Source organism: Podarcis gaigeae (assembly GCF_964106915.1).
Source record: "Podarcis gaigeae genome assembly, chromosome: 16".
NCBI classification, from domain to species: domain Eukaryota; kingdom Metazoa; phylum Chordata; class Lepidosauria; order Squamata; family Lacertidae; genus Podarcis; species Podarcis gaigeae.
In genome coordinates, this window is record NC_139693.1 from 16,434,089 (window position 1) to 16,447,271 (window position 13,183).

The window sequence follows — 13,183 nt, forward strand, 5'->3', positions numbered from 1 at the left end:
ATCCTTGCAAATAGCTGGTCTCCAATCGACCTTAGCTGAGCCCAGGGTCCACTCTGCTTCCCTCTCGCTATAACCTCCTCTATCTACAAGTGAGGGGCGGGAGCAGGGAGGAGAAAGGGTTGGGCTCCAGAACACAATAGCGGCTCAATGTTTCTGGCTTCAGTCTGAGCTACTAGTTGGGAACTGAGCCAGGTAGATAAAGAAAGCAGAGCTGGAAAGCATGGTGTGGGTAAAGTTGATAGAGAAAAGTTTTTGTTCCCTCTGTCCTAAAATGAGAACTCGTGGATACTCAACGAAGCTGAATGTTGGAAAATTCAGAACAGGTAAAGAAAAGCCCTTCTTCATGTAGTGCACAGTTAAAACTATGGAACAGGAGGCAGTGATGGCCACCAACTTGGATGGCTTTAAAAGAAGATTGGACAAATTCCTGAAGGGGAAGGCTATCGAAGGCTACTTGGCACGGTAGCCATGCTCTGCCTCCACGGTCAGAGGCAGAAATGCATTTGAATATCAGTTGCTGGAAATCGCAGGAGGGGAGAGTTCTCTTGTGTTTGAGTCCTGCTTGTGGGTTCCCCGCTGGGCCATCTGGTTGGCCACTGTGAGAATAGGATGCTGACCATACATGGGCCACTGGCTTAATCCAGCAGGCTCTTCTTAGGTTGCTCTGCAGAGTTTCCTTGTGCTCACATCCTGCATGTGGGCTTCTTACAGGCATCTGGTTGGCCACTGGGAGAACAGGATTTAGGATTAACGGAAGTGAAACCCACACCTACACAGGGCTGTTTGCCTGCCAGTCACATCTGGCTTCAGCCTGGCCTCAGTTTCTTCCTTCCTTTTTCATCTTCTTCACTTTCAACACTGACAATGTAAGCTCCTGGGCGGCAGGGTCTCATCTTTTTTAAAAAATAAATAAATCACAAGAGTTAGAAAGGCAGCATTCCCAGCAATGTAGGACATAGGAGCATAAGAAAAGCCCTGCCGAATCAGACCATTAGCCCACTTAGTCTAGAATCCGGTTCTCACAGTGGCTGACTAGACTGTGGGAAACCCGCAAGCAGCACCCAAGCGCAGGAGCCCTCTCCCCTCCTGCAGTTTCCAGCAGCAAGAGCATCTGCTTAAATACCTTAAATACTTTGCTATAGCAGGTGCCTTCCTTCTTCCTCATACAAAGGGAAAAAGCAGCCAGGAGGGTTTTAAGACACCGCAAGAAGATCATTGGCTCAGGTCAAGCAAAGAAATGAAAGTGAAATTGAGGTTACAGGTTCCTCTGGAAACAGGTTTTCTCCTCTCGATCAAGCAACCCACAGAGCCCCAGGCCTCCTGGAACCTGACATGTGGAGCACTGATCTGAAGTGTATTTATACATACAGATACTTGAAATCTTCTTTCTCAGAGTTTATTTAATCCCAAGGAAATATCGCTGCTTGAACTCCTGTTCACAGCTCTTTCAGGATTCGCCCTTTGGCCTGAACATATATATTGGGGTAGGGTGGGGTAGGAAACCCTGGCCATGAATCTAGGTATAAAATCTCCTAACCTCAAAGGCAAGGATGAAGAGGAAGGTTTGGTGTTCCTGTAAAAACAGCTGAGTGGGAGAGAAATGAGTTTGACCTGTTCTCCACAAGCCACTGCTACAGCCTCATGGAAACAAATAGGAACATAGGAAGCTTCCTTTATACTGAGTCAGAGCACTGGTGCATCTGGGTCAGTATCACCTACACTGGCTGGCAGCAGCTCTCCAGGATTTCAGGCAGGGTTCTCTACCAATCCTACCTAGAGATGCTGCTTCCAGGGATTGAACCTGGGACCTTTTTCAGACCACCCTCTCTTAAAGGCTCTCTGGATACTGCTGGACTGCAACTCCCAGCATCCTTCCCAATCCCTGGCCACGCTGGCCAGGGATCATGGGAGATGGAGTCCAACAGCACCTGAGGAGTCCCAGGCTCCCCATCCCTGTAGCAAAATGTTGTAGTGCTTGTGTTAACCTTTGGGTTCTTTGCCCCTTTGAGGTGTGCAGAGTTCTTAGTATAAGAACCTAAGAGGAACCTGCTGGATCCGGCCACTAGCTCATCTAGTCCAGCATCTTGTTCTCACAGTGGCCAACCAGACGCCCCAAAGGGAAGCCTGCAAACAAGACCTGAGCACCATTAAGAATGTAAGAAGAGCCTGCTGGATCAGGCCAATGGCCCATCTTGTCCAGGACAATACGCCTGTGGGAAACCCGCAAGCAGGACCCAAGCATAAGAGAACTCAGGTCCCCCTGTCATTTTCATGCCTTAAGAGGAAAAACTCTTACCCAAATATCTAAATGCAGATTGGCTGCCTCTGCCAATCACCAGAGACAGAGTTCTGGGCTTGATGGGTCGTTGGCCGTTCTCATCTCTAAATTGCTTAGACCCTTTCTCTGTTCCACCCAGGTAACAAATGTCACCAGAATGAGGGTCAGGGAAGATCAATATTTGAAAAAAAGAATTTATAGAAAAAGTAAAAGTTGGCAAAGCATTACATACATACATACATACATACATACATACATACATACAGCAAGCAAGCAAGCAAGCATTATCTGACACTATGTTTGCTAAGCTGGTGTCCTCCAGATATCCTGGACTACAACTTCCATCATGTTGGCTGGTCCTGATGGGTGTTGTAGTATAAAATGGCTGTGCTGGCTAAGGATGATGGGAGTTGAAGTTTAGTTTTTCCATTTATATCCCGCCTTTCCTCCAAATAGCTCAGGGTGCTACACATAGTTCTCCTCCACCCCATTTTATCCTCAAAACTACTCTGTGAGGCAGGTTAAGCTAGGAGGCAGTGAATGGCCCAAGGTCACCTGGTGAGTTTCATGGCTGAGTGGGGTTTTGAACCCCGGTCCCTCCCAGTTCCTAGTCCAACACATATCCAGAAGGCACCAGTTTGGCTCACAGAAACACAGAAAGATGCCTTATCCTGAGTCAGGCCATAGGTCTGTCGAGCTCAGCATTGTCTTCTCTGACAGGCAGCAGCTCTCCAGGGTATCCGCCAGGGCTCTCTTAGCAGACTGCCCTAAACAAAGAGATCCACTTCTTCCACAACATCCCAAGAGAACAAAGGACAGACAGATCAATTCAGCTGCTGGCAATCTCGACACAGGAATGAGATGGCGCAAGGCGGCTCCCCTTCCCCTGTCCCCCCCTCACTCCCCCCTTCACCCCGCCTGAGTGCACATGGCTACCCTCTTCCTCTGATCTCCACAAACAATAACAATGGGGGAAAGAGGCCGGAATTTGCAGGGCCTATAATGAATTTGTGGATTATTATTGACTAAAGGACATGGCAGCTGTTTGGGGAGGGGTCCTCGGGAGATGGCCGCATTCCAAAGGCCTGGCTCATTCATTCCTGGAGAAGCTCAAAATAATTGGGGAGAGGGAGAGAGGACTGACAACATGGGACTTGTTTTGAGTTAATGCCAGGATCACTCATCCTGCTACGTACTCTGTAGAGAAAGCCCCCACACCCAGCAAATTCAGGGCTCCCTGCTACAGGATTAACCATCAGGGGTTTTATTCCCCCTGATGAGAAAGGTGTGTTTAATTCTGGCTACCAAATACGTAACAGGGTAGTGGGAAACTTACACCTTCTCCAATATAACATTCAGATAAAATTCTCTCTGCTGCTAAATTTAAAAATTGTGCGGAAGGCAGTGTCTGTGGCAAACTGTGTGTGTATTTGTGGAGCGAAAGACATGGCATGAAGGATGGAGAGATATTTGAATGTTGCCCTGAACCAAGGCTTTTAATCCTGTATTAGCACATAAAATGAGAGTACTGACCATGTGCAAGGCATAATTTGCAGACATGCTCAGCCTGGGGCCTGCTTTCAATGTCAGGGATCAGCAAAAGCAGAGAAAGGCACTCTGCATATGCTCAGGGCTATTTTAATTTTTATTATCCCAACAGAGACAGGAGGTGACCCAGAGCATGTGCAGAATGTGTTGTTTCCCGCTGTGTAATGACTGAACATGCTCCTAAGCATATGCAGAATGCCTTCCCAGATGGGCTACCACATTCAGGTCAAGAAATGCAACATCCAGCGCCAGCCTCTTCCTCTAGAAATTAAGCACCAGTGAAAAAAACACTGGGATTACATGTGGGAGACCTGAGTTCATGAAGCCAGTCACCTTAGTTGCCTTTCCAATAGAAAATAGCTTACCTCCAGGGGGAAATCTTAAGGACAAAACAGGGGGGTGGTTTTCTTTGTGGGTTGCCTTTTGGCTTTTGGCTCTTTTCAAACTGCAAGGCCCCATTCACACATGCAGGTTCGTTTGCATGTGTGAATGAGTTTGTGGTAGAACAAACACCAGGCAGGAAGAATTCCTTCTGCCTCTCAACCTCAAATCCCTTGCTCTTTCCCATAGAATTGGTTTCACAGACACTCAGCCGGGTGTCATCATGTCATCAAATGCTGAGTAATGGAGAGAGGCACATGAACGGGGTGATTTTAACTCCTCGGGTTAACATAGCATATTCAAAACCCTAGTCTTTGGGGGCATGGGGAGTGATTATTCTTCAACCCTGCCTGCAAAACCTCAAGTTTCCGCTGGAACATCTGCCTTATTATCGCCTGCCTCGTTTGGCACCCAAGAGGGACTTGGGGCTTTGTTGGCAGTGCTGCCCAATACAGCTGCCAACTGCAGAGGGCCTGGCTGGCGCCTCGCCAGCCTGACGGAAACCTCTGCCTCTCCCCACCCGCTCCCCATTCTGGCAGCACCAGCTGGGGCCCCGGGAGCCTCCCACCAGGCGGGGACGGAAACCAGGCTGTTGGGCTTGCTTTCGAGATACTGAGAGCTATTGCATCATGCAAGGCCGCCTCGTTTCACAAGATGTTGGAGGAGAAGAGAGAGGGAGTAGGTCACTGCTCTTTATATTTGTAAAATGAGAGGGGCTGGGGTGGAAGTCATGGCCTTCCACAATGAAAGGTAATTTTGAATGACTATGTTGAACTGGTAATTTACCATTGACCTACATGAATAGGGGCAGGCTGTGGCTGGAACCCAGCACATGCTCAGGGGCACTCTGCTTGTCACTGTAGCTTTATCACAGTTCTCAGCTGTGCCTTGGCACTGAAAGGAGTGCTCCTGCCCCTTCTCATGCCAAACAATAGGGGCACAACAGAGAACAGAGCATAGCCTTCTTCTTCGGGAGAGGACCCTCCCAAAAAAGTTTACCCCTCTCTTCTCCTCCCCCACCTCGCAAAAAACCCCTAGTGGAACCAAAAAAGTTAGCAGGTATACCAATGAGTCATCTATCCCAACCCCCTCTCTCCCAAGAAAGGATGTATTTTACCTAAAACATCCTCAGCTCCAAGGAGGGAGATTCTCACATTTCTTAAGACGCTCACTCCAGTGTTAGGGTAATTTGAAAGCTTTAGATAGGGCTCAATCTACATCTGCCATGGCATTTGTTCCTTCCATTGTCTGTGGAACTCCCTGACACTTGATATATGCTAACAACTAAGCAGATGCACAGCAAGACCTTGAGCACTATGTTGCTACAAAAGTTTACTCAGAAGGAATGTCCCCCTGACTTCAATAGGACCTACTCCCTAATATTTGTGGCTTGGGGTTGCTGTGCAATAGTGCAAGTTTTTGAGGTTTCAGTTCTATTCCTGCTATGGGCTCAAGTGGCCTTGCTCAAGTCACATTTCCTCTCAACTTTGGTCCCCCATCTGTAAAATGGAAATATGTCACAGGGTGTTTGTGAGAACAAATGTAGTGCATTTGCAAGTTAAAAGATACAGTGGTACCTCGGGTTACATACGCTTCAGGTTACATACGCTTCAGGTTACAGACTCCACTAACCCAGAAATAGTGCTTCAGGTTAAGAACTTTGCTTCAGGATGAGAACAGAAATCGTGCTCTGGTGGTGCAGCAGCAGCAGCAGGGGGCCTCATTAGCTGAATTGGTGGTTCAGGTTAAGAACAGTTTCAGGTTAAGAACGGACCTCCGGAACAAATTAAGTACTTAACCCGAGGTACCACCGAGGTACCACTGTTTGGATCATCCTGATGTATAAGCAACTTCATGCATTGCAGGGGTTAGACTAGATGGCCCTTGGGGTGCCTTTCAAGTCTACAACTGTAAGATTCTATCCCCCACCCCTGTTGGCAAATACACTGCTTATTTTTAACCAACCCACTAACACCAGCCTCAAGTATTTAGGTGTGCTCCATATTTACTAAACACATTAATTTGTGGCCGTTTATCCTCAAGCCATGTTAACATTCGCTTAAAAGGAAAAAAAAAAACTCTGAGGAGGAAAATAGAAGTTTTAAGAAGGAGCAGCTATTTTAAGCTCGGCGGTTCATATTTTGTTTTGAAATAGCTACAAAAATCCGTGCCTGTTATAGACATTCTTCCATCACGCACAACGGCCAATAAATAAATCTCCCCATAAGGGCAGCTGGAGCATAAAAGGTCCCCACCCCCCACCCTCTCTCTGCCTAATGCTGGGGAACTGAAGGGGTTAATGGTGGGAGGAAGCAGATAAACAGAGGCTGTTCCCTTTTCTTGGCTGTTTCATTTCACAAGGTTACTCCAAGGCTTTACTTTTGAACATTTTTTTTTTTAAAGAATCCACACTGTTAGGTCGCTCTCTTCTAGAGAAGCAGAGAGTTCCCTCCCTCCGCTCCCCAAGTTTGAATTAGCTCTTGATTTTATTTTGTTTTGACATTGGGGGGGGGGGGAATGGACGGACATAAGTAGATCAATTTCAGGCAAAGAAAAAGGCAACCTAACAGGGGTGCCCACACCATCAGCACCCCAAAGCAAAAGGGATCTCAAGCCACAATGTGTTAAAAGTCTGCCCAGAAACAGGGGTCCAGTTAGCCAAAGTTTCTGAATTGTGGTACCAGTTTTGCAACCTGATCAGAAGCACAAGGTCCAATACTGTATGCAAAACTCAAAAGAGTTCTGCGCTAAACAGAGACATCTTGGAGAATGGCACGTGCTGTGGCCCTTTTGTGGAACCCATCTTGGGCTGGAGGACCTCCATCACCACGTGGTTTTGGTGTAGAGAGCCCTCCTTTCCCAACTGGCCCTGTTAGGTTAAAAGCGCACCCCCCCCCCAATAGCTCATTGTCTTGCCACACACAAAGGAACAGTAGCAAAAGCCAGGCAAAGGCTGAGCAGCCAGGGAGGCACAGAAGCAGAGGTGAGAGTCAGCTAGAAAACATGGTCCAACTTTTGCTCCCTGGATGCAGGAATCAGAACAGGGGAAACCACAGAAGGAAGATTTAAGCAATGTAAGAAAAATAATGGTGAGGAAGGGGGGGGGATCCCCAATGAAAATGACCCAAGGGCAGGGGAGGAGAGAGATGCAAATACCCATTCAGAAGTCTGGGAATGAAATTTCTAAATATCTGGGACACACAGCAGAGCTGTTCTGTGCCCCTTTCATGTGGCATCGACAGAGAAACTTGATTGCTCACCCGTTGAAGAATAATAGGACATCTGGCAAGGCGAGATCTGGGAGGGGAAAACAGGGTGTGGGAGGGAGGATGCATTTTGTTTTAAAAGAGTAAAATAAAATTGAGGGTTTCCTTCAGGGCCACAAGTCGAAACAAGCTTGCCAAAACGCACATGCAGGGTCATGAAAGCAGATGGAGAATATTGGGCTTTTGGCTGAGATCCTTGGCGAGAATATTTATTTGCAAGTCAGTGAAAGGCAAATGTGTTCAAGGGTTGAGCTTGTGGGGGTCGCTAATTTCACTGAGTCTCAACAGCCTGGAAACTTTTACAAATCAAACCAAATCAGATTAAGAGTCGGACATGTGTGTGTTTTGTTTCTCTCAAACAAACAAACGATTTCAAGGGAATGTTTAAAACATAGAATAACTTCTGAATCTGAGACAGGAAGCTTCCCCTCCCAAAAAAGAAACAACAACATCAACGTACAGAGACACTTCTAAGAGTAAAAAGAGGTTACAAAGAGCAGGCTGCTAATGTCCCAAGATAATGCCCCCACCCCAATATTTCTAAAACCTTCTCTCATATGCCTGTCCCACAAATGTGTCCCCACCCCACCCCACCCCATCATGCCACAATAGTCCAGCTGCTCTCAAAGGCACCCCAGAACCTTTGCTCCTCTTTCCAGAAGGTCACCCCAACACATCCAGTCCCCCACTAGGCACACAGATGCTAGACAAGGCAATGTGAAATGTCCCTCCATCACCCCCAAACTTCAAGAGCTGAACAGGGACAAACCTTCAAGGCGATCTCCTTCGCACGATCACTTCTCGATCTGGCCAACGACTCTATCCGAGACATAATCCAAGACTGAGGCCAAACGACCCCCCAATCAATCCCCGACTGGGTCTCCCACTAGGTGAATTGCTGGGGGCGTTTTGGGCATGAAAAGCAACGGGGGTTTAGGGTGGGGAATCAGAACCAAAAAAGGACCAGCACAAGGGATGAATGGATGGATGAGGCTCTCTCCGGAGGACAAAAAGAAGGAGAGAGGCAGGCAGGCAGACGGACCAACGCTTCAGGCTTGCTCAGCTCGGCACATCCAACTCAGAGCAGGAAGTTAACTGGCTAAGCTCGCTCAAAACTGTACTCTGTCTGGGCTGTTCAAACTGCATCGCTCCTCCTCCCTCTTGAAAGAGGAGATGGAGGGGGAGGGGGGACACTAGCTGGTGGCTTGGAACAAACAAGAGAGATGTGAGCACCACAACCAGCAGCTCTGATCCTGAAGAACAGCAGCCTGCAGCAGCAGGAGGGTCCTCAGAGGTCTGTGGCACAGAGCCGGGTGGTCCCCGTGTCCAGGACCATGCAATGCGCTCAGGTTTTCAAACCCTTTTACCCAGGATCACCACCTCTGGAGCCACACGTGGATCACTCAAGTGGCACAGACCCTGCAAGGGTTCTGACTCCTTGCCCTCCGGAGACGGGGAGAGAGATGGACCTCCTCCCAAGAATCTCAGGCACTGGGGTGATCTGGACGCAATGCCTCATGTCAGTCAGCCATGTGAAAGGGTTGAAAGCACTGCTGTCAACTTTTCCTCTTTTTTTTTTAAGGGAAATTCTCTTATTCCGAATAGGATTCCTTGCAAGAAAAGGGAAAAGTTGACAGCTATGGTTGAAAGTAGCAACTGAAATGGCCTTCCCTATTCCCAGTGTGGTGCTACAAGGTTTTTCCACACACCTGTCACAGGCACATAATAGCCACAATAGGGTAACAATTTATCAATCAAGCAATTAAGAATGCAAGAAGAGCCTGGGCTCCAGATAAGGCTAAAGGATCATCTAGCCAGCATCCTGTTGTCACAGTGGCCAGCCAAGATATCCCTGTGGGAAGCCCACAAACAGGATCCGAGCACAACAGCTTGTGTAATCCCGGCAAGCAGCCTGCAGAAAAGCATACTGCCACTGATAGTGGAGGAAGCATATAGCCATCATGACTAGTAGCCTTGTGCATTTTGAAAGGTGCATTATCTTTGCACCTTTTAAGCCGGCCAGGTTGGTGGTCATTGCTTCATCCTATGATATCAGAGCACAATCCTATACACATCTACTCAGCCTTCTGTCCCTGCTCCTGCCAGCGATCGAAACTCACTAGGCACTAGGTGCATTTTGCACCTGGCTATTGGTCATTTGTGACCTGTGCGCCTGGTGGCACCTATCATCTCCACCATCTGGTTAGCTGGCACATAGCAGTGCTTTTTTGCTGCCATGCTAGGATGTGAGTCACCTGGCTCCCACCCTAGCACTTCAGCAAAAGAGCAGTCTTCTTCTGCTGCGAGCCAGCTGATTCGCATAGCAGCGCAGCAGCAGAAAAGTTTTTCACTGAAGTGTGTGGTATGATTTCATTTTGAAACTGGCATAGTTGAGACCCAACCCTAATGTGGAATTGAACCTAAATGTTTAGCAGTATTTCTTCTCTCTTGTCCTGTTCAGTTCTGATCCAGACATTAACTTGAAATGATTTAACAACTGGCTCAGTTACTTTGAACTTATTCAGATACATATTGTGCAGAAAGATGTCACCAACTTTTATTCTTGCGGAGTAACTCTGGTGGGAGTGAATATAATGTTGAATATTTAACTAGAGACCTATTTAAAACATGGTGATGGATCCAAAGGACACTGCTTCTTCCTCCATGTCACTCCCCTGAACAGGATTTGCTGAAGCCTGAGAACTTGCAGTTGGAAGGGGAAATTGTAGAAGACTGCATAATTGCTTAGGTGCATGCCTGGGGATCATTGGATCTTGACTGTTTTCACACATTAATGCCACATCCTGTGTAGAAATCTATCAGTTATATTTTATCTGCACAATCAGAATGAATTTCAGGAACCAAAGGGCTTTTTCTGTGCCGCCTGAACAGGAGCGGTGAACGTTATTGTTATTTGTTGTAGCTTGTCTTCACTTACCCCACCACACTGCCCTGCTCACAGTTGCGAATAATATTCTTACATTATGAATGGTCCATGTCACCATTAAGAAAAATAGGTAGGAATGGGCCAATATATATGTGGACTGTCCCTGAATCAAGTGACTTTTCTTCTTTAAGTTCTCAAAGTTCTTAAATCTAGCTCAAGGCAGAGGCTGACTTTGCCACTTCAGGGGTGTGTAGGTGTGTGTCCAGCTGAGCACCCCATGTCTGAAAGAGGAAACATTCCTTCATTTAGGTTTGGGCTTGTCTTTTCCCCTTCTGTGGCCCTTGCCATATTCCACCTTGGAGCGCAACTGAGAGTGACCTTCAAAGGGGGGGAGAGAGAAGCTGGGGCACTCCATGTTAGGGGAAGGGCTGCAGCTCAGTACTAGAGCATCTGCCTTGAATGCCAAAGGTTGAATCTCCAGATAGGGCTGTGAGAAAACCCTTCTTCAAATGCCGGTTGTCTACCAGCCAGCTGTAGGCAATACTGAGCTAGATGGGGCAATGGTCTGGCTCATTATGACGCGGCTTCCCATGAGAAAGAGACCGGTCCCTGACCCAAGGAGCTTGCAGTTTAAGAGTGGACCACAAGGAAGGCAACAAGATGGATGCAAGGCCTTTGACTGACCCATTTGTACAAAAGATTGATTGCCACAGTTAAAGATAACAAACCCAGATTTTCATGGTAATTTGTATTCAGAGCTGCTTGCCGTTTCACGAATTATCTCCCCACCTGACCCCCCCCCCATCCCATGTTAATCATCCCCGTCTGAACTGCTCAACACATTTTTTCAGGAGCAAAATGGGTGTTTTTTGGGGCTTCATCTGAGCTAGGCCTCAATTCCAGAACATAGTTTCAAGGAAAACAGTCCTAGAACACGTGAAGTGTCACAAGCGTGCCTCCAATACAAGCCGAGTGTGCCATTCTCCCCACCCCTCCCGGCCATCTGAGATTAGGGGCCAAACTGCAGGCAGACGATAACATCATAAACTTTTAGAAATTCATCTCTCTCCCTCCCCCTCTTCCCAATCTGTTTTCTGAGTCTCCTCCACTCTCAAGCCCCCACTTGGCCTCACTGTGTTGGGGAGGGGTTAGGACAGCAACTTACTCAATAATGGTTGGGGCACAAAGCCTCTTGGCTAGCTTGGCAGCTGCTGGAGTAAAGGACTGGCTCTTCTTTGCCTGCCACACCAACTGGACATCCAGCTTTGACTGACCCGGTAGGACGAAAACAAAATGACTCTCTGGCTGAGGCTGCAGAGCCCATCCCTGCCTCAGGGCATTTGACTGCGACTCACAAGGGGGGAATTTCCTTTTCCTTGACCTTCCGGGCTATTCATTAACTGAGGTCAACTGGGTCCCAGCAGCAGCTTCAGCAAAGCTTCCAAACCCTGCATTTTGTTAGGTCACCCTGTCTCTCTCTCACACCCACACACAACAAGCATGTGCACAGGATTGTTTCAAAGTACTTTCCTACAAGGAGCTCAAGGAGCATCCATGGCTCTCCCTCTCCTCATTTTAGCCTCAGAAACCCTGTAGGGCATGGTAGGCTGCAAGAGAGAGACAGAAAGAGAGAGAGAGAGAGAGAGAGAGAGAGAGAGAGAGAGACTGATCCAAGATGGGACAGGAAAAGGTGGGATATAAATGCAATAATTTAACAACAAATCCTAGTGATAAAATTGACCCATAGGTATGTGATAGGGTGTTAAGTTCATTGGAGCACAAAAAGGCATATACTGTACTTTTGGTGGACTCAATATTCATGGGGTGGAGGGAGAACACAGTTCACCGCCTTGAGCTCCTGGAAAGAAAGGTGAGATATAAAGGCAATAACAAGCAAACAGCACTCCCTCTTTAGAAGTGAAGCTGTGGGCAAGAGTTTTACCACATCCTAGATTTTACAAACTGTCAAAGAAGTGCCATGGCTCAGCGTTTGCATGTGACTGGCCGGCAACCCACTATGGAGAGATCAGGGCCTGGCCTACAAACCAGCAGGGTCTGCGGTCTCACAACCCACCCCCCACCCAAGACTTTGCTGGCCCAGAACACATCTGTCAAGCTGGTCATGGGGCATCATAAAGCCTTGGCTGGTCACATGTTGTTCCACCCTTGCCATATGTCTCAGGGCAGCGGCTCTGATACAAACAGCCTCCAGATCCACACCACACGTTTAATGCACAGGCTTCCCCCAAAAGAATCCTGGAAGCTCTAGTTTGTTAAGGGTGTTGGGAATTGTAGCTCTGTGGGTGGGGAAACTACCATTCCCGGGATTCTCTGGGTGAAGGCATGTGATTTAAGTGTGCATTGGGTGTGGTGGTGTGAGACAGTGCTACATCGGTTCATCCTTGCCCTGTTTTTCTAGCGAGCAAGAGTCCCTGGAGCCCAACACTTACGTGGCTCCCCCCCATCCCCAAAAAATGTCCATTGCCCATCTTTTTCTTCTGAGTGATATAAAACTGAAATCCCCCAGGCCAAGTTTAAATGTTGCTTCTCAAGTTGCATAGTTGGAGAAAACAGGTACCCTGCATTACTGAGCTGTTTAAAAAAACATAAATCCTGGCCAGAGATCAACTTGAGGATGGTTTGGTGCTTTCTAAAAAAAGGTCCAAGCTCTGTGTCATTCTTTCCAACTAAAGTTGGCAAGAAGGTCCACTCGAGGAAGAATAAAAACTCAACTCCCATGTCACCCCCCACCCCCTTTCCGTTCCCACCCTCAGGGATTTGGTTTCCCTCTCACCAAATAAGAAAAGCATAGCCTTCAACATC

General features: G+C 47.7%; 1 protein-coding gene across 10 annotated transcripts in view; it reads right to left on the reverse strand.

Annotated features, from left to right (window-relative positions):
• The window catches only part of ARHGEF2 (Rho/Rac guanine nucleotide exchange factor 2), a 110,979-nt gene that overhangs the window by 42,466 nt on the left and 55,330 nt on the right, over positions 1-13,183 (reverse strand). The window contains exon 1 of one of the 10 annotated variants that reach the window (XM_083716422.1): positions 11,526-11,650. The exons of 6 other annotated variants lie outside the window; for them this stretch is intronic. Coding sequence is in view for 2 of the 4 variants with exons in the window: in XM_083716428.1 (XP_083572554.1) it covers positions 8,243-8,305 (63 nt within the window). In the remaining 2 variants the exon portion in view is untranslated. Of the gene's footprint in view, positions 1-8,242; positions 8,593-11,525; positions 11,651-13,183 lie in introns of those variants that run through there. 3 more of the 10 variants (XM_083716421.1, XM_083716428.1, XM_083716429.1) reach the window with 3 other exon arrangements.